The 22652-nt window shown below is 36.3% G+C and overlaps 1 protein-coding gene across 1 annotated transcript in view; it reads right to left on the reverse strand.

Moving 5' to 3' along the window:
• The window catches only part of LOC109081757 (anthrax toxin receptor 1-like), a 54903-nt gene extending 35824 nt beyond the window's left edge, over window positions 1–19079 (reverse strand). The window contains exons 1-10 of the mRNA XM_042730169.1: window positions 18404–19079; window positions 10810–10881; window positions 10468–10539; window positions 9513–9594; window positions 9203–9236; window positions 7257–7336; window positions 4580–4648; window positions 4297–4377; window positions 1699–1759; window positions 856–954 (exon numbers count right to left, since the gene is read on the reverse strand). Coding sequence (XP_042586103.1) covers window positions 856–954; window positions 1699–1759; window positions 4297–4377; window positions 4580–4648; window positions 7257–7336; window positions 9203–9236; window positions 9513–9594; window positions 10468–10539; window positions 10810–10881; window positions 18404–18546 — 793 coding nt within the window. The 5' untranslated portion in view covers window positions 18547–19079. The remainder of the gene's footprint in view (window positions 1–855; window positions 955–1698; window positions 1760–4296; window positions 4378–4579; window positions 4649–7256; window positions 7337–9202; window positions 9237–9512; window positions 9595–10467; window positions 10540–10809; window positions 10882–18403) is intronic.
• Between the last annotated feature and the right edge of the window lie 3573 nt (window positions 19080–22652).

Below are 22652 nucleotides of genomic sequence, written 5' to 3' on the forward strand. Positions count from 1 at the left end.
AGTGGTGTGTTCAGCATACATGTTCTTGGTAATGCAATGTAATGTAATGGTTGGCTTAAAGGCATAATTCACATCCAAAATGAAAACTCTCATACCATAACCACCATCAGTGTTTTGTATTTTTGTTTTTTGTTTTTCTCTGTGAAACACAAAACATCTTTCCATAAGATAACAGATATGCATCAGAAAAGTACTCCATATCACTATATCACTATATTTGAAGTCTTTAATAGCCAGACAATAGCTTTGAATGAGGAACAGACTGAAATTGAAATCATCATTCACTATTAATCTTTAAAGAAAACTCTCATATCAGGTATGGAGATTATGGCACAGGTTACAAGACCTTGACAACTAATGTTTGATATTATTGACAACCAACTGATGTCTGTATTTTATTTGAAAGCCTCAGTCTGTTCTTCAGGTCTGTTCACTGCACAAAGCTTTATGGTGCTTCTTTGATGCCTTTTGTTGTTTATGGTCAATATGGTTTGTATTTTTTTTAATTGAGTGATGCCAACCCTTACGAAAAAGAAGTTTATTCAAGTGTGCTATTAGTATACTTCTTTAAACAAAAAAAATAGGAAAGTATGCTTTTAGTTTACTTTTTATGTACTTCTCAGAAATGGGCTTTATGTACTTCTCAGAAATATACTTAAAATGACATTTAAGTATACTTGACTTATACTTACAAAAAGTTTAAATATACTTGAACTTTACTTAAGTATACTTAATAAAATAAACTTGAAGTATACTACTTTTTGGTAAGGGAAAAAACAGCATACAAATATAGTAGTATTATACTTTTTTTTGGTGGGGGAAAAAGCATAATGGTTTGAATTAAAATGTAGTTTGTTCTGGTAAGAGTGTCATTTATTCTGAAGCTGCAAAGAACCTTGTCCACATTTCTAGCATGAAGGAATCCATTTCCTCTCACAACGACTTGGAACGCCTCTTTAAAACAGGAAGTTCACACATAACAATGTTAAGTCACATAGCGAATTCTGAAAGACAGTTGTGATAAAACAAATCAGAGGCAGAAGTTTTATTTTCTAAAAAAAAAATCAAGGTTCAAAGCATTAATTTGTTTTATTTTTTTTATTATTTTACTGTTTTTTTTTTTCATATTAGCAATATTTCTGTAAATTTTGTGGGTGGAAAGGTCCATTGTCTATTGTCAAATGTAACTATATGAAGCACAACTCATATCAAAGTCATTTTTAAACCAAACAGCTTTCTGCTGGTCAACACGGCAAATTCACATGACCCACTTGAACCCACTGTGAAATCTGTGGGGGAAGTTTCAGATTGGGTGGATTCCTATTGAAATGAGTAGATTTTATCTGATAAAATTTGCCAGACAGTATTCATTAAAATAATGTTTGCAATTTTGAATGGTTGAAGTCAACAACTTATTGCTAAATAAAATGAAATCAAATGTTTGATTTATTTTAAATGCCTTTTTAAAGATCCAACAGCACATTTTTGGGTTTTTCAATCTGTGTTAAAGGTGTGTGATTGTGTAAGGTATGCATTGTAAGTGTATTTTTTTTTTTTTTAGTTATTAAAATCAACACATCAATTTGATCAAATGATGACTTTCTGTATCAAACCTATTATACAGTACCTACTTTTTGCTGCTTGAACAGACCTTAATGCTGTGGCTCAAGCGGTTGATCTAGTGAGAACTGTACTCACCTCCAGCACAGATACTGGAAGGTTCTGCAGCAAGGATCTCTATGCAGGATTTCTTCAAGATCTGATGGGTACAAAGAGAAAATCATTAAAGGTAGGTGGACAACTAGGTCAGCTGAGCTAGTAAAGCTAAATGACCATTCAGTTCAATGTCTTCAAAGGGCCAGTTCACCCAAAACTGACAATTCTGTCATCATTTACTCACCCTTGAATTGTGCCTTTCTTCTGCTGAACACAACATAATATAGTATGACGAATGCAAACAGTTGCTGGTAGCCATTGACTTCCATAGTATGGAAAAATACAGTGGAAATCAGTGAGGACCAGAAACCGTTTGGCTACCAACATTCTTAAAAATACATTTCTTTATTTTCAACAGAACATACAGGTTTTGGAATAACTCGAGGGTGAGTAAATCATGGCAGAATGGTCATTTTGTTGTGAACAACCTTTAAAATTATTCTAACAAACAGTTAATGGAAATAGCAAATGGAGAAGACTTTCCATTGTTCTTTTTTTTTTTTTTTTTTTTTGCAGAGCAAGTTTATTTTATCTTAAAGAATCCACCAGTCATAGCAACTCCTCTTCTTCAAGAGCCTCAACAGGAAAATCCTCATGTGGCGTTTTTGTTTTTGAACATCACATCTGGTTTCTCCGTCTCTTTCCTCTCATCCTGGAAATAGCCTTCATCAGCCATACCAGCACCTATGTGCGGCGAGGTTGTTTCGATCTACATGTCTACCGCCTTTCTCTGTCATCTATGGAAGTATGCTTTCAGATCCCGAGGTCCCTGCTGATTTACAAAACTCTTCTCCTGAGCTTTAGCCAAGATCTTTTAGCATACATCTAATTGACAGCAGATGGAGGCCAGCTGGACTGACCCCAGTCTCAGCTCATGAAACAGTCAGCCTCTGCATGGATGAGTCTTTACCTAAACATTTCCACTTTCTTCCACCTCGGCTTCGGAGCTTCAAAAAATATAAATCATTAGCTTTCATTGCAAAAAGAAAGGACACGGTGACCTGGCTTTGATGGTGTTTGGACAGACTCCAGCAGACTGTGGGATCAAAACGGTCCAGGCAGGGCATGGCAGGTCTTTCAGACAGGACTGAATGAATATACTTGTTTGTTGTTCTTCACTTCTGCGTTTTTCTTTAATTCTTCTGTTGTTTTTTTCATTAGGAGGCTGTTTCTTATGGTAATTTTTAGCCAGAAGGTCAAGCTTTGTCTGGTTGGCATGACTCCAACAGCTTGCCCCTGCTGGTAAAAGCTGTTGCTAAAACATCTAAAAAGCATCTTTCTCCACTGACAGCCATTAATATTAGTGGTTGACAGATACTGATTTTGTGAAGGCCACTATCTTAGACAGCAGGGTGGTAGATGACAATATAATTTTATATTTAAAATTATATTTATATTTTTTTTAAAGTACTTTTACTCGTTTATAAATCACTCAATGGACTAGGACCTAAATACATTGCAGATATGTTTGCTGAATATAAACCTAACAGAGCACATCATTAGGATCGAGTCAGTTAGAAATACCAAGGGTTCACACAAAACAAGGGGAGTCTGCTTTCAATTATTATGCCACCCACAGTTGGAATTAGCTTCCAGGAGAGATCGGATGTGCTAAAACATTAGTCACATTTAAATGCAGACTCAAAACTCATCTGTTTAGCTGTGCATTTATTGAATGAGCACTGTGCTATTTCCGAACTGATTACACTATATTTTATGTATAATCATGTTCTATTCTTAACTGTTTTAAAATAATTTTAAGTCTTTTAAATCAAATTTTAAATCCTTTTCTAAGTTTTTAAATTCCTTGTTTTATTGCTGTGATTATTATTATTATTATTTTCTTTTATAAATAAACAAGCCTTGCCTTGCCTTGCCTATAAAGCTAAGATATCACACTATTTAATTTAAAGATATAACACTTGCATAAGAATTACTGAAATGAAATGTATATTTATTTTGCATAATATTTATTAGAAATCAATTATATGAAAAAATGAAACTTGAAATAAAAAATAAACAGATTTATACTTATGATTCTTGATTCTGTAATCTTATTATAATATTTTCCACAAATAAAGAAAATGTTAATAAAAAGGAAGTAAACACTTTAACCAGTAGTGCACTTAGTAATGTGTCTGTGTATTGTAATTAGTAATGCATTTAGTCTGTGAACCAGGAACAATATTTTTTTTTTTTTCAAATTAACATAAGGTAGTGCTAATTTTATGCTAATTATATATATATATATATATATATATATATATATATATATATATATATATATATATATTTATATATATATATATATATATATATATATGTATGTATATAATAAATGTGTATTTACCGAATGATAATGGTACTTACTACAAAAAGAAAATAAAATACTAAATCATAATAAAAATCAGCCAACATACTGGCCTTTGGTGATATATTGCATGACCACTAACTAACATTTCAAATTGCAAACTACTGGAGGTTCTGATGGATGTCTAGGAACTTTTTCTGAAACTGGTCAAATTAATTAAATTAATGGAATTTTTTTTAATGTGTTAAATTTTATTAATTTAATTTAGCAGAAAGAATGAAATGCTTTAGGGCTTCAAAGCCATCATTTACAGGAAAGACATGATCTTTGCTGTCAGCGATCTTGGCCAGCTAGGAAAAGTGAAAAGTAAATAATAATTACAAAAAAATCTATATTACAAAAAATTGTATAAAGTACACTTACTTAAACAAGTGCTAGTCCATATACCCCCCAAGCATAATTTATAAAAATCTTGTAACACTTTTTTATAAGTGCCAAGATCTAGTTTTAAAACTTACCATACCACCAAACACAACTCACACACAAACACACCTGAGTCTCATTGAAATCCTTCACTCCTACGCAGTACACAGAGGCACCCAGGCTGCGAGAGCGATTGGCCTGAGGGAAACACACAGCAGAAACACTTCAGACACCTGCAAACTATTTTGATTTGTTGGCCATTAACTGTTACATCTACAGATCATGCTTTTGGCTCACTTGTGCTTTTAGGGGCACAATTTTAAAATTCATCTTAACCTACTTTAAGTATTATTCATTCAGTCATTTTTCAGCATCATGTATCATACTCAGAATTCGTGGTCTGCATTTAACCCATCCAAAGTGCACACACACAGCAGTGAACACACACACACACACACACACACACACACACACACACACACACACACTGTGAACACACCCCCGGAGCAGTGGGCAGCCATTTATGCTGCGGTGCCTGGGGAGCAGTTGGGGGTTCGGTGCCTTGCTCAAGGGCACCTCAGTCGTGGTTTTGCCGGCCCAAGACTCGAACCCACAACCTTAGGGCTAGGAGTCAAACTCTCTAACCATTAGGCCACGACTTCCCCCAGATATAGGATTATGTCCCTGCTGAAAAAAACAATAAAACCATCACAGAAAATTTGAATGGTTTCCACAACAAATAACATAACAAACATTACAAACCATTACCTTTTAACCATTAAAACCATTAAAAAAAATGGTTTTCTGTAGTGTGTTTTGGGACATATTCAATTAGGATTTATTGGTCTTAACAAGCCACCAATAGAAGGCAACCAATTACCAGTAGAGACCAACAGGGTCCATTACAGTTTCCAGTAAAACCAGTACAAGTGCCATTATAACCAGTAAAACCATTAAAAATTTTGTAATGGTGTCTATTGTTTGTTTGTTTTTTTCAGCAGGAGTTTTATTATTTTGTAATTTTTATTTGAAATATTACCAAAATATATCATGAAATATCTCGATTCTCAAATATGTGTAAGTAAATGCATTTTCCACCTTTATAGATTATGTTAGTTGATCTATAATGGGCGATGGGCAAAGAAGCCTAATAGTCTAATCTATTAACTTTGCATAAAAATCTGTCTTTTTACTTAAAAGGGATACTCCACCCCAAAATGAAAATTTTGTCATTAATCCCTTACCCCCATGTTGTTCCAAACCCGTAAAAGCTTTGTTCGTCTTCGGAACACAATTTAAGATATTTTGGATGAAAACCGGGAGGCTTGTGACTGTCTCATAGACTGCCAAGTAAATAACAGTGTCAAGGTCCAGGAAAGTATGAAAAGCATTGTCAGAATAGTCCATCTGCCATCAGTGATTCAACCGTAACGTTACGAAACAACGAGAATACTTTTTGTACAGGAAGAAAACAAAAATAATGACTTTATTCAACAATTCCTCTCCTCTGTCTCTCCCCACGTCACCATAGCGCCATTTTGGAGAATCTGAGCATGACGCAGACAGTGTTTTACAAGTTTGGAACAACATGGGAGTAAGTGATTAATGACAACATTTTCATTTTGGGGTGGAGTTTCCCTTTAAGTGCCAGATATGGGTGTCATACCATATAATATTTTTAATATGACTGACTTTGCATTTAATGTGAATTTAATAAAAACATTGTAAATTACTAATTATAACACTTTCATTGTACAAAAAGAGAGCAAAGAACGTTTACATTATCAAAGAACATTTTCACTTCAGTCCACTCTCAAAAAGTCATCTCATCTGAACACCTCTGTTTAAGCAATGGTTCTTATCGGTTGATACTGTTGTAATATTGTTACCATCTCCGTTAAAGTATGATGAAGAAAAGAGAAATGTGTGATGTAATTCCCAGCATGCAAATTAATTCAAATGGTCCACCAATGACCCTGACTTCACCTCGTGAACACCAAAGTAAACATTGCTTTCAGTGACGACACCCCTTGTGAAAATGAAAAACACTTAATTGCACTGAATGCGCACTTGTAGTGTACTTCAAATCCTAAAATGTCTATAAAAAACGTGCAGATAATATAACATTAATGAAATAAAATGCCATTTAAGTGTAATTAAAAGGCATTTTGTAATAATGTCAAATTAAAATTGTTAAGGTACATTTTACATATTTATGTTTTAATAATATTTTTGTCATGCTTTAAGTACACTAATGATTATGATGTGTAACATACTAAAGCTCATGTAAAATACTTCATTATAATTATAACTGTAGTGTGTTTTTAATGTATTACATACTAAACATTTTTGAATGTACTAAATTGCCATTTCATCATACAAATGTGTAATAACATATATATTTAAGTACATGACATACAAGTTACAACATAAATTACAATAAAGCATATTTTAGTTTACCAAGTAGTGTACATTTGGCAGAACACTTTAACCATATTTCAAAGACAATAAATTTCATTATAAATTACAAAGATGTACTTACAGTAAGTCCTACTTAAGAGGGTCATAGTTGCAGCTAATAATTGCAATTGATACAAATTTAATCTACAATACATTTTTTTACGAAATCAAGTGTCCAAAAACATTACATTCAGTTTGTGTTTAAATATATTCTTTTAAGGTATTATTTATCTCCATAATAACCTCTTTTTTTTTAAAATGAAGATAAAGCATACTTCCTTTTACAAGGGACTGTCAAGCCCTCCACTCTTTTTCTTTCTGTTCTTGAGTCTTTAATCATTCTCACCTCTCTCTCAGCATAATAGAAGAGATCTTCATGCAGTTCTCCATCTGTGAGGGCGATGATTACACTGGCTGTCCGGTATCCTCACACAGAAACAAAGTTTGCGTCATGTTTGCAACTTAATGTCAGATTTTGAGTTACACATTTTTTATCCCTTTTACAGAGGAACATGCAACATGTTGAATCTAGCTAGTAGTAGCAAATCATTTTGATTTCTAAATGAACAATATGAGGGGGATAAATATGTAAATATGTTCTATAAGTAATAAATATGTAATATAAGTAAATGTGTTCAATTGAAACAGCATAAACCAGCTAAACTGGCTTAGCTGGTCCCCAGCTTAAATAACCAGTTAAGACCGCCTTGTAGGTTACCACAGTATAAGCATAAATTTCATACCCCAGATAGCACATGTACGTCTGCAGGACGTCTGTTAAAGATCGTTTGATCTGGAAAGCATCTGCTGTGTACATCTGACAGACATCTGTAAGATGTCAGTTTTACATAAATTCTAAATCATAAATATCTTAAAGACATCTAATAAACATCTATTTGACATCTGATAGGAAATTTCCTATAGACGTATTGCAGATGAGCAAACACTCTAAAAAATATGTCTTGCAGATGTAAATTTTTACGTCAAATAGACATCTCTGTGATGTATGTGTGCTATCAGGGACTGGTTTTAGAACCCAAAAATTTAATTTCTGTCATCATTTATTCAAGCCCGATCTCATGACGAAAACATACCTGTGGGAACTTTTTTGCAAGACGCGAAATATGTAGCATTTCATGACATATTCGATGTGAAATGTCCACTTAGTGTGTCACAAGTGAGGCTCCTGTACCTTTTCTGGATTCTCTGCCGCCTGCTCTGACTCATATCTGTTTTTGGACTGTGATTCTATGCCGCCTCCCCCGATCTTAGCCTGTACTGCTTACGCCCTCATCTTGCCTTTACAGCTGTTTGTCTTTATCGTTCTGTTGTCAAATAAACTGCAAATGGATCCTCACTCATCAGACTCATCATTACAGAGTGGTGCTAAAAGAGTGTTAATTTTTTCCCCAGGGAAGATGAACGTACATATGGTACGCTTTATGTGACCGCAGTTCTGACTTGAAATGTCCATTGAGTGGCGCTATAACTCTAATACCCCATGACGTTTTAAAATAACGTACCATCTGCACTACACTTAAACCTACATGATAGTATGAACAAAAGCGAATGTGACGTAAAAAAAAAAAAAAAAAAAAAAAAAAAAGTTTTTCACGGGATTTGTACCCAAGGACATCCTGCAGTTCTGTGCTAGCTGAGCTACCAAGCTTGCAACGTTCAGAAAGAGAAACATATAGAGCTGTAATCATAACTATGTACGAAAACAATTACAAGTGCTCACTGTTTTACCACCTCTAGTGTTAATTTATGTTGGATACTGCAGTGATATGTACTTATTGGTATGTATTTCGTCTTTTGTGAAAAGGTTCCCACAAGTTAGATCGTGTTATGAGATCAGGTCACCCTCCAATTGTTGCAAACCTGTATGAATTTCTTTCTTCTGTTAAACATAAAAGAAGGACAAAGAGTTGACGAGACTGCAGTCTCTAGCATCAAGTGCTAGTGCACTTCTTGAGATCAGGGGAGTGAGGTTTACCTGAACAGCACTTACTAGCTGGCCTACAATGGGAGTCAATGGCGACCATCAACAGTTTGGCTGCCAACATTCTTCAAAATATCTTCTTTTGTGTTTTACAGATGTAAGAAATTATGAGTTAGAACATGAAGCTGAGTAAATGATGACAAATTTCATTTTAAGATGGTCTACCTGCAACTATAACAAATTTAACCATTTTGTGCCAGTAATCTAAAACCAGTTAAGACCACCTTGAAGATTACTTAAACTAGTCTAAACTGTTTCTTCTTTCAGCAAGATGTTTGAAATGGGCCTACCCTCAGTGTTACCATAGTAAATCTGTTCGCTGGCCTAGTAGCACAAAAAAGAGAAAAGAAAAACATCAGAAATATTGTAATCTCAAGCAGATCAAACAACATTCACAGTAACTATTTTTTTTTCACAGACAGATGAGGAATACATTTAACCAGCTGTGAAAGATCATTTAAAAACTCAACAGTTTTTTATTTTTAGGTCCATTTGTCTGAGTAGTGGCCAAATATAACCTTTGTGAAGGATATTTCAAGCTATTTGTCATAGCTGGGTGGGCGGTACTGACACCAAGATGGTTCCTATTGGCTCACTCACCCGCAGAAGGCCTTCATGCATAAAAGTGTCTCCACCTGGCCGCACTTTCTCGAGTTCCTCCAAACCTTTCCGTATTTGTTCCCTGACAAACGCACACAATGAAAGAGAGAGAACAGGGCATGAAAATTATGCTCTTTCCTTGCTACGTCTGTGCAATGTTTTACTGTAACCACCAAACACTGGTAACACACACAATGATTCAGGAGACCAGGAGTGTAAGTTTATTCTGGATGGAGTAGGTTTTCAACAACTACAGACATATTATACCATGAATAATATTTATTTGCACTGACAACCATTGACAACCAGCACTTTTCTGGAAACATGGAAAAGCCTTAGTCACAATTAATTTGGCATACAAACATGAGATTTCTTATGTGAGCCATATGTTGAAGTCATTGAAGTGCTGTTTTAAAGGAATAGTTCACTCAGAAATGAAAACTGTCATCATGTACTCATGCACAAATTGTTCCTGTTTGTTGGTAACCAAACAGTTGCTGGTAGCCATTGACTTCCATAGTATTTTTTTCTCTACTATGGAAGTCAAAACTACTGCCCACTATTTGGTTACCAACATTCTTTAAAATATCTTCTTTTGTGTTTAACAGAAGAAATAATCTCATACAGGTTTGGAACAACTTGAAAGTGAGTAAATGATGACAGAATATTAATTTTTAAGTGAACTATCCCTTTAAGGAGACGATCGTCAAAACCAGGGAATGCTTACAGCAGATGTGCCATTCTTTATGGGTCATTAACTGTCACATAACTGATTCTGACAGATTTGGCCTTTATTTGTGATAACAGAATTGTAAAACTACAGTCATTCGTTGGCACTTAGCCATACTACAGTCAAGACCCTTCCAGACTGCAAAAGTGGATAGGCCTGCAATGCATTTGTGCAAACGACTTCAGTTAAATCAAAAAATAATAAAGATAACATTAATTCACTCACCTGTCTTCTGTAAGCCGCATCAAAATATTGCCCTGATCAGAGAACACAATGAAGGACATCCGCAACTGAGGGCTAGATACAATAACAAACATGTATGTTAGACTGAAATTATCATTTTAAAAGCTAATTTCTTATTTTTAAATGTCTCAATGTGATCCCACATATTCCTATCTGCACTTCACTAAAATAATTAACAGAATGTTTATTAAGCCAAATAAAAATTAGAGATGCAACAAGTCACTCAATATTTTAGTTAAACATGTTTTTTCATTATTTTTCATCCACATAATATAGAAAAAGTTATGCAGATTCAGATTTTTGTGAGACTCTGTCTTTGCCTACCTTATGAACTTATGGGCCAGATGTTCCACAAAGTTATATATTTCATTCCAGTGATGCTGCACACTTCCTGATCTGCAGGGAGAAACAGACATATTGAACACTTATAGTCGAACATCAAGAGACCAATAAAGATTCCCAAGCTGAGAGGAATAGCCGAGTTTGAGATTTACAGCTGTGTGAAAAAGATTTTTTTTTAAAGCAGCAGTTCAAAAATTACATTGACACATTTTTATGCTCCTTTGAGGGAAATCATTCGAGTATCCACCATCTTACAAGAACAGCTGTCTGACTGAATGAGTGTGATGCCAAAGTCTTTGAATTAAGACAAAGGTCAACAATCTTGATACTTATATATTACAGTAGTAATGCATGTGAAACTTTACTTTGAAATTTAAACTCTTTTCTCATTAGTTCTTCCCTTCTATCTGTATTTCAGTTTACATTCTTCTAGTTTGACCTTTATGCAGGATTCTGTGCAGGAGAACTCCTCTAAAACAAATACAGTTTATAACATTCACAGAAAGTGAAGTGCCAGTCATATCTGGGAAATCTGCCTGTGAAAGAACTTGTGCACTTTCCAAGGCTACGTTTAAGAGAGAGCAGTTTAGGTTGACTGTTGTCATATTTGTATTGTGTGGTAAGCCATTTATAAAAACAATACGGTACTCAAGGCATGCTGTATTTCATTTGTATGATTTGGCATACTCTTAATCACAGCAGCTTATCTTCACAAAATGGCACAGTCACACTTTCATAGATACATTCATATGTAATATGATTTGAAAGCAACAACTATATGTAAAAAAAAAAAAAAACAGCAGTTGTGCTTTTTAAAGCTTTTACTTCAGATGGTTTCTAACAAGTGACTAAATGGGCTACAGAGGTTGTCAGGGACTCTAAACGTCAACACAATGAGCAGGTAAACTCATACTAACTAGTTTGCTTTCACAGCATCATTGTGTTTACAACCACATTCTTGTAAACTATTCAACTCAAACTTTCCAGGAAAGACTGAAAGAGTTGTTTAAAGTTTATTCTTAAGTTATTCGACCATGGTGTAGTTTAAAACCTACGTTTAACTTTTTACCTCTAGTGACTATTTAAGCCTCACTGTGTTCATCAAGATTATCATAATGAACTATTTTTTTTTTTTTTTTGTAGGTCACAGAGTTCATTTTCTGCAATTACCCAAAAGCCAATAGAAAACTCTGGTCACACTTTAGTTTGGGGACTAGATCTCACTACTAACACATTTTGCCTCAATAAACTTCTAATTTGCTGCTTATGAATAGTCAGAAAGTTTGAGGTAGAGATCTAAAATATGGTATTGCAGTATAAGGCATTAATATGTGCTTCATAAGTACTATTTAACAGCAGATATGCTAGCAATATGTATGCTAATAAGCAACTAGTTAATAGAGAAAATCCTACTGAAATCTGAAAATACGGTTTTGTGACAAGGATAAAATAATAGTAATAAAAAAGGCATTTGAAAAGTAACAAAAATAAGTGATGATGGGAAAGTCAGTAAATAAAAGTTTTACAAGACACTTTTCTATAACAACAACAAAATAAAATAAAAATAAAATCTGTTAGTTTGAATGAAAGCAGCCCAATGGGACATAAAAATTCTTATAGTTGAAGAAACACAAGTGTGTCCAAATACCCTTCGGGGCCACTAGCTGAAAAAAATAAAAGTTCTGTTCTACCTCGTTATACGTTTAGAATTATTAATTACAATGAGATGATGTAAGATAATGTGGCAATGGTATCTGGATTGTTTAGGCACTGCCTCATTCCTCTTCTCTTTTTTTTTCTCCCTCTCACTGTTTTTCCATTGTTAGTGAGATCCAGGCCTCTAAAGCAGCCAAAGCAGGCAGGGTTTGGGACATCTGGAGCTGATGGTGAAATGGTTTAACAAGAGGCAACTGGTATGTGTGTGTGAGTGTGTAAAAGCTAAGGATTTATTTATATAGCTATAACTCTTAATGAAGTAGCCTTCATACAGCTGCCCAAGATTGTCTATTAATTTAAACTGAAATTGGACTGGACTGTCACATTATTCAGTTCCTCCCTAACCCAAAGGTTTCGATAACTCTTGGGAATGGATGAGAGTGCAAAACACCCCCCCAACCGCATCTCTCTGCTTTCATTTCAGAATGAGAACAGTTCAATGAGGGCATTTCACTTACAGCTGGGCTCAAAACAACAGCAGTTAGCCTAGCAGCCACTAGGTACAATATGTTTCACATTATATTTAACAAATGCTCAGGAATAGTTTGGTGTTCAGAGCCACATGACTAATAAAACCATAATAAAATCATAATGTGAAGGCTTGGTTATAAACTTTAATAGAAGTATTGAATGCTTTACTGTACAATTAAGCAAAGTATAATGTATAGTCAGCCAGTCACAAAAAATCATTACAGTGTTATAAAAAGTATAGAATCTTCATAAGCAAAACTGAATAAAGTTAAAATAGCTCAATATAAAAATATGTTCTAAAATCTAACTACTAATATAACTACTTAAGTACAGGTAGGCCTCCTTTTTTTTTTCTTTTTTTTTTTTAATAATGCCATGACCTATTGTTACAATGGCAGCCTTGCTGAAAGCTGGAGTCTATGTATTCTTTCAGTCATAAACTCTTAATTCAGCAATACTGCAATAAAAATAAATTATGTTGAAATTTCATAAATGTGTCTTTGTTGTGTAATGTTTGGAAAGTATAAGTATATATCATTACTACAGAAACTGCTACACCACAACAAAATTTGCCTCTGACCATATCAATGATCTTTTACTTTATGATAATGTCTCTAATATTTGTTAACAATAGCTGCAACCAATATAATACCTCTCAAAAAAAGTATGATATTTACATGGTAAATGGTTCATGTCCAAAACACCATTGTACTTTTTGGTACTTTGTCAAATGTGAAATGTATAATGTAGTGTAAAGTGTTATAATGGAAATGGCCAAAAAGGTCAGGGGTGTTAGGTCAAAACTCAGCACCCGGATGGCCATTGTCCTGCAGAGTTTAGCTCAAACCCTAATTAAACACACCTGACCCAGCTAATGAAAGTCCTTAGGAGTGCCGGAAACTTCCAGGCAGGTGTGTTGTAGCTGGTTAGAGCTAAACTCTGCAGGACAGTGGAAGTGAAGGTTCATCGCAGATCATGCAATTCATGAAATGAATCATTCAGACCATTCTGTGAACTGGTTTAACAGATTCAAAAGAACCGAAATGATCAAAAGATTAATTTGCAAACTTTCTCTCTCTCTCACTCTTTCTCTCTATATAGCTATATGTATATTTCACGTGATTTTGTCACTATTTGTTTGCTCATTTGCAAATGTAATACCTTGCGACTTTAGAGAGAGTTAGATGAGTTGATTTCACAGTCATAAATGTATCACTGTCATAATTACAGCATATGATGGATGTACATGTGCATTTGCTGCCATAAAGCAATCTGGCCTTTTCGCAGAAATTAGTTCCCGCTCACCAAATTTACATACTTCCAGAACAGACGTTTGGCGGTAGCATTGTGGGGGGGGGGGGGGGGGGGGGGGGGACAGAAGCCAGATGCCTTATTAGACATCAGCATATCTTCAGAATGATTTTAAACTGACATTTGAAGTGTTTTTGAAGCAAAATTGAAATTTTCTTCTAAAATGAGCATTTTTACATTGCCATTAAAGTAAAATTACTGAACCTAACATAGGAGCCTGATAAAAATACTACTTTTAAATAAAAATGTCAGATGGCATTTAGAGGCTTTTGCATCAGAACTCTTCATTTCAAGGTTAAAACTAACATTCAGTTGCTTTAAGTACAGTAACGAAGTGTTACTGCTGAAAAATACATTATAAACCATTAATTTAAACTTCCAGGATTTTATTCATTAATTTGGTGGCCATGTAATACGTGGGTTAAATATAAAATACAGTATATATAAACCGCTGTGTCATAGAAAATGTCATAAATCACAAACAGAAACAGAATTACTACAATGATAATTAATATGATCATATTTAAACTGCAATCCAAGTTACTTTATTTGTGGACTCATTAGCTAATACATTTAGCTATTGTGAAACATTTTACTTCTGATTTAACTTCTCTTACAGTTTTTTGTGTCTCATGAAAGTTCTTTTGGGCACTGATTTAATTTCATTCTTGTTTTAAAGGGACTTCATTTCTTCATTAAACAAAGTTTTAGTTTGACTACTGATTTCTCCAAAATGTCATCAGTTAGTTATTCTAACTTGATATATCAAGTTCGCAAAGAACGGTATGTTGCAAATTTGGGACAATGTTCAAATAGTTTGATCACTGAATATGACTGACCAAGTAGAAGCAGAAGCTCTAGAACTATTCCAGAAACAACAACAGGCCTTCCTGTTCATTAGGGTTGAGTGACATTATTAGAGTTTCATAACACATGTTTCGTTATTCCCACCACTGTTTCTCAACTGTTCTCTTGTTGCACTGTCTGCAAAAGCTCTTGAGCTGAATGAATGGAGGAGAATGGTAAATGGCCTTCACAGACCCTCCTGAGCACAGGAGCCAAAACCATCAAGCCCACAGCTATAAAGTGGAGCCACAGAAATGGCCCATAAGTAGAGCAACCAAGCACTGACTTTCCCATAACTCACATCCAAGTGATTGCAGATTGATTTGTGTTGATAAACGAACCCGTGTTAAACACAACCAGAACTTAATGGTGGGCATTGTCCCTTGACATTTACATTTATGCATTTAGAGGGTGTTTTTTTTGTGAGTTGGTTTAAGTGCATTCAGGATTTAATTTTTAGCATTTAGCAGTGTTTTTTGCGAACCCACAACCTTTTGCGCTGCTAACGCAATGCTCTACCACTGAGCCACAGGAACATATAGCAAGAAGGCTTCTGTTTTATATACTAAATGAATTCTGTTTCATCTCTTCTTGTCAGCTGAAGATAATAGACTGTTACACTGACTGATTATGAGCAGTTATGTTTATATCTGCTCTAGCATTTAACATACATGAATCTGACAACTGTCAGCCAGAGGAGAACTGTCCTCCCTGACTGAGCCTGGGTTCTCCCAAGGTTTTTACTCTCTCCATTTTTGTCACCGATGAATTTTGGGTTTCTTGCCAATTTCACCTTTCTTAGTTAGTGACACTTACTATTTGGCAATATAATGACTTAAATGCACTGACACTATTGGTTGAGAAGTGAAGTGAGCTGGACAATGACATTATTGTTTTCTCCAAAGCTGCTTTATAGATTAATTAAACTAATTAAATTATTAAACTGCACTGAATTAACAGTGAATGTATGAGTGATATGAAAATGAAAGTACCAAATACTAAGAAATCATGACATTATAATAATAATTACAAATTATTATGCTGACTAATTTTAAATTAATTATTAATTTATATAATAATAATAATACAATAAAATTTTTATTATTTTAAATTTAATTTAAATTGTTGTATTTAACTGTACAAATGCAAAACAGAAACCTTCCACTAGCATTCTCAGGCATTTGGACTACATCTATTTGCTTTGCTGGCATGTTCTGTCATCAGGGCATTCATTAACTTTATTCTCCCATATCATTTCTAGAATTAATTTTGTGTGTCTAGTAGAACCATAACATTTGCCTTCACAAGTCTTGTAGATGATAAAAGATGATGAAAGGGAGTACAGGAACCTCTGAAAGAACACACTGTTTTTTATTTCAAATGTCATCATGCTGTTGCTCAGCCACTGGGTGCTGATTATGACTGAATACTACATGAATATTGCATTATAAATGTTCTTTGCACCAACAGACAATAACATAATCAATATTGTCATGTTTAGGAAAATGTTCTTCCTGGAAACAAAAAACAAACAAACAAAAAAAATAAAAAATAGAATGAAATCCAAGGCAGTGGAGTAAAGGGGAAATGGGTTGACATATAGCTGTTTGTCACTGTATAACAATATGAGTCTGTCCAACAATAACATCACATTCACAGCTGAACTGACATGTGAGTCGTGAGGAATGTTTTATATGTATTAGGTAACACAGCTGTGTTTTTTATACTTAAAACACATTCGTCAAATATGAACATAACACTCTGGGGAAAAGTTGCCAAGCAGCGTTAAAGTTTAGACTGAAACGGAATAGCTGGAAACTGTGACCCACATCCAATCTATTCTATGTCCACGTGTGTGTGTGTGTGTGTGTGTGTGTGTGTGTGTGTGCGTGTGTATATTATATTGTATAAAAAAGCTAGCAGCACACAGGTAAACATCACAGTGTGATGACCGAGTTTAGAAGTGTGTGTAATTGGTTTTCCATGTGCTTTTATAAGTCCTAGGGCTTTCGCAACACTGCGTGTCAAAAATAGGTCAAGGTAGCTTGGTAGGTTGCCAAGTAAATTATCAAACAAGACTAAAACAACCTCAATTTGTAGTCAAAATGCACGGTAATCATTTTAAAAGTAAAATTTTTAAAGAAAACACTCAAAATTTAAAATACAATTCAATATTACTTGCTGTTTCTTTGTTGTTTTTTATGAAATAGCTATTTCAAAGTGAAAACTGTTTCAAAACAAATCCTAAATCATATTTTTCCCCCCGTGTACATTACTTTTCTATTAAACTGCATATGTGGAACTAATATTGCAAATGGCCTCTTAACCCAGCTGTTTAATCTATCCTTCCTTTGCAGTCTTTTGGCTCATTGCTGCATATTTGTAAACTGTACTCAAGGGGCAGCACTTGCATCCAGCCAGCATGTCCACATTGACCCCTAACATGCCATTTTCCCACCTTATGCATTATTGTTGTTGGATGAGACATATGTTACAGAGGAACACAGTTATCTTTATTGTTAGATTTTTCCTCTCTCTCTCTCTCTCTCTCTCTCTCTCTCTCTCTCTCTCTCTCTCTCTCTCTCTCTCTCTCTCACACACACACACACACACACACACACACACACACACACACACACACAAACACTGTGTGTAGGTCATTACGCACTAAACAATGAAATATCAAACATGGCAATTGTTTCAAGAAATATATCATATGCACACATTTCAAGCAAAATACTTCACAAAAAGTAAAACTATATAAGTACAAAACAATAGATATAAGGGAAAAACCTGTGTGAACATGAGGAGAATTGACTTGGATTAAAAATCATTGAGCAGAATGAAGAAAAATGTATTAACTGTAGTGTTACGAAAAGGGCCACTTTGCATTTGCATTAAAATGTTCAAATGATCTTCAAAGTATCAAAATGTGACTTTTTGGGTTAATTTCTATCAAAAAAAGAAAAAAAAAAGGATAAAACATTGATACAGTACATGAAAGCATCACTTAACCTAAAACCTTGCCACAAAATAGACCTTATTTCTTTGAAGAAAAAAAAAAAAACATTTAAATTGTAAACCTAATTCTGCATGAACAAAAATCAATACAATGGGTTAAAGCCCTCAGACAAAGTGAGTCTTACATTGTATACAGATGCCAACACAGCATATACAGCGTGTGAAAACCATGCATTGGTAAGAAAAGGTGGTAAATCACAGGATAACTTACTTATCTAGTACAAAGTAGAGGTCAAAACCTCCATAGCAGGAGGAAGCTGCTGTCCCTCTTTCCGGCATGAGTGCTGTATTTCCATTCGCAGTGTCCACCAATTTGACACAGAGCAAAACTGCTATCCTCCAAAGTCTGCACATGTTGTAAAGCAGTGTTTGAGTCAAGCAAAATCAGGACTAAAGGAAAAATACAAAAGTGACCATGAGAGAAAAGTAAGGTTCCGCAGGGTCCTTGACAATCCGTAATCCTTGCAGCTGTTCTGTGCAGTTAATCTGGAGAAACCATTCTCCAAAAGACTAGATTTGTCTTAGCTTCTACTGTCCTGTGGCAGCAGAGTGTAGGTTTTATGGAAAAAAGAAAATGAAAATATCTCTAAGAAAGATTTTTGGTTAGAAGGAAGTTTCTAGATGGCAAATGCACACATGTAAATGTGCACATGCACCCCAAAGTCTGACACACTTCTGCTCGCTGCCCCAGTTGCTGCTAGATTGATGGAGTGTGGGAAGGAGTGTGGTTCTGTGTGTGTGTGTGTGTCTTTGCCAGACAGTGCAAAATCATTGTCTCTCTCAGCCCCTTGACTCCAAAACAACTTTCCATACTCTTTTTTTAAAGCAATAAAGAAACCCAAAAAGTTATTAAGGTTGTTATTTTGCCATCTAGTGGTAAGAAATGTTACTGAAAATGTTTGTTTATTGACAGCATCACATTTTAACAAATTCCAACCTTTTTTTTTTCCTGTAAAGCTTTACATATAAAAGCAATAGTTAAAAAACGAAACATTTTGTAAATGGAGTACTTTATTGAACATTTAGACAAAATATACAGTGGGTATGTAAAGTATTCAGACCCCCTTAAATTTTTCACTCTGTTGTATTGCAGCCATTTGCTAAAATCATTTAAGTTCATTTTTTTACTCATTAATGTACACACAGCACCCCATATTGACAGAAAAACACTGTTGAGAATTGTTGACATTTTTGCACATTTATTAAAAAAGAAAAACTGAAATATCACATGGTCCTAAGTATTCAGACCCTTTGCTCAGAATTTAGTAGAAGCACCCTTTTGATCTAATACAGCCATGAGTCTTTTTGGGAAAGATGCAACAAGTTTTTCACACCTGGATTTGGGGATCCTCTGCCATTCCTCCTTGCAGATCCTCTCCAGTTCTGTCAGGTTGGATGGTAAACATTGGTGGACAGCCATTTTCAGGTCTCTCCAGAGATGCCCAATTGGGTTTAAGTCAGGGGTCTGGCTGGGCCATTCAAGAACAGTCACGGAGTTGTTGTGAAGCCACTCCTTTGTTATTTTAGCTGTGTGCTTAGGGTCATTGTCTTGTTGGAAGGTGAACCTTCGGCCCAGTCTGAGGTCTTGAGCACTCTGGAGAAGGTTTTCGTCCAGGATATCCCTGTGCTTGGGATTCATCTTTCCCTCGATTGCAACCAGTCGTCCTGTCCCTTCAGCTGAAAAACACCCCCACAGCATGATGCTGCCACCACCATGCTTCACTGTTGGGACTGTACTGGACAGGTGATGAGAAGTGCCTGGTTTTCTCCACTCATACCGCTTAGAATTAAGGCCAAACAGTTCTTGATCCTGGTCTCATCAGACCAGAGAATCTTATTTCTCTGTTTTTTAGCAAACTCCATTCAGCCTTTCATGTGTCTTGTACTGAGAAGAGGCTTCTGTTGGGCCACTCTGCCATAAAGCCCGACTGGTGGAGGGCTGCAGTGATGGTTGACTTTCTACAACTTTCTCCCATCTCCCGACTGCATCTCTGGAGCTCAGCCACAGTAATCTTTGGGTTCTTCTTTTGGTTTATTTCCAAGGCTCTTCTCCCCGATAGCTCAGTTTGGCCAGACGGCCAACTCTAGGAAGGGTTCTGGTCATCCCAAACATCTTCCATTTAAGGATTATGGAGGCCACTGTGCTCTTAGGAACCTTAAGTGCAGCAGAATTTTTTTTGTAACTTTGGCCAGATCTGTGCCTTGCCACAGTTCTGTCTCTGAGCTCTTCAGGCAGTTCCTTTGACTTCATGATTCTCATTTGCTCTGACATGCACTGTGAGCTGTAAGGTCTTATATTGACAGGTGTGTGGCTTTCCTAATCAAGTCCAATCAGTATAATCAAACACAGCTGGACTCAAATGAAGGTATAGAACCATCTCAAGGATGATCAGAAGAAATGGACAGCACCTGAGTTAAATGTATGAGTGTCTGAGCAAAGGGTCTGAATACTTAGGACCATGTGATATTTCAGTTTTTCTTTTTTAATAAATCTGCAAAAATGTCAACAATTCTGTGTTTTTCTGTCAATAATTTCTGTCACTCTCCCTGCAACACTTTGATCTGCTGGTGTGTTTACACATAAGGATTAACGCCCCCACGTTACATTGAGCGGCTCCATCCTTCTGGGCGGATCGGAGTAGAATGCTTTTACCAATGATTTCATATCGCTGACAGCATTGCATTTGTGTGTGTGTCGCTGAGGCTGTGCTCACTAAGACAGGCTGCTTTCAATCCTCATTACATCGAGCGGCTCAATCCTTTTAGGTGGATCAGATTGGAAGGCTGTCACAATGATTTCATATAACTGATCATTTTGGACCTGAGTGTGCAGCATGCCTGGGACACACGCCCACGCTGAGGCTGTACTCACTGACACAGTCTACTCTCACTATGGGAGTGTGTGTGTCTCACTCTGCTTTCACGCGGTTACCTTCAATGAAGACGGCACCGCCCCTCCTGCTCTCACGTTCTCTCCTCTCAATTGCCTCGGAGGAAGATATGGCAAAGTCGCGGGGCTGAGCAACCAGGTTTCAGTGATTACACGCATCAGTGTGTGTTTCACTCTCCCCGCAGCATGGATGCACGCTGCACATTGATCTGCCAGTGTGTTTACACGTGAGGATCATCAGCACCCCTCATCTAATGAGCGATTTGATCTTTTAGGCGGATTAAAGAGAATGCTGTCACAGATGATTATTATCATTGACAACTTCGGACTAAATGCATCTGGATCATGCCCACTCTTACACTGCGCTCAAAGGGGCTGGTTTCTCTCATTGTGAGAGCATTGATTCTAACAAAGCAAACCTTGTAGAGAGGAAGAGGAGAGGATTAGTTCTCGCCTTGGCCAGAACTCCCTCAGAAACAGCTTGCTTTCATCCTACATCCCTCCAAACACCTCTGAGCGAAGGAGTTCCTGGCTATTGGCCTGGGCAGCCATACAGGACCGGTCGAGTTGGGTTCTAAATGCAATCCAATGAGGTTACTCACTTCAGTTCGCTCGCAGGCCACCTCGTTTCAGAGGTGTCATGCAAACTTCTGTTTCGGAAAACAAAGCGCTCATTCTCCGACAAGAAGTGCAGACATTGCTTGCAAAAGGCACTGTGAAAATAGTGCCCCAGCGAACAGCGAGTCAGGTTGTTTCAGCCACTCCTTCCTCATTCCAAAGAGAGACGGCGGGCTCAGACCCATCTTGGTTCTGAGACATCTGAACTGCTCGCTTATGTGCCGGCCGTTCAAGTTGTTAACTATCAAACAGATTCACAATTCGCGTTCGAGGGAGTGGCTTATCAATATGCAGTCCTTCTGTTCGGACTGTCTCTTGACCCATGCACTTTTACGAAGTGCACAGATTTTTTGAAATGCTTTAGACATTTTGAAATACCTCAACAAGTGGCTCGTTCTAGCCAGATCAGAACGGGTTGGCTGATCATAGAGAGATGTTAATCAGCCACTTAGAGTGCCTCGGATTGGTTATCAACCCGCACAAGAGTCACCTGTAGCCCTGACAGTGTGCTGTCTTTCTGGGGACAATCTAAGACTTAGTGTGTGAGGTGTGTGAATTGCAAGCACGATGTCAGACACAGTAATATGCTCTGGTCCCCTCCCTGCTTACCATGGTGATGAGATACATAGCAGATTGTCATCACTCAATGGCTGGATGTCTAAGTGGTGCCCGCAGAATAAAATAGGTTTCATAGACAATTGGACAAGCATTTGGGGCAGACCTGACCTGTTGAAAAGAGATGGTCTTCATCCCTCCTGGGGTGGTGTCACTCTTCTCACTAGAAATATGGCACATAGTCTTAGAGTTTGTACTTGACTAACTAGGGCCCAGGTCAGGAAGCAGACAGACTGGCTAAACCGACCGTCTGCTAGCCGCCTCATGTCACAGAAGTCAGTTAATTCTCAGCACATGAGACTTTTTCACCTAGATATCAAACTATAGAGACTGTGTC

The sequence above is a fragment of the Cyprinus carpio genome, chromosome B8 (genome assembly GCF_018340385.1).
Source record: "Cyprinus carpio isolate SPL01 chromosome B8, ASM1834038v1, whole genome shotgun sequence".
Classification (NCBI taxonomy): Eukaryota; Metazoa; Chordata; class Actinopteri; order Cypriniformes; family Cyprinidae; genus Cyprinus; species Cyprinus carpio.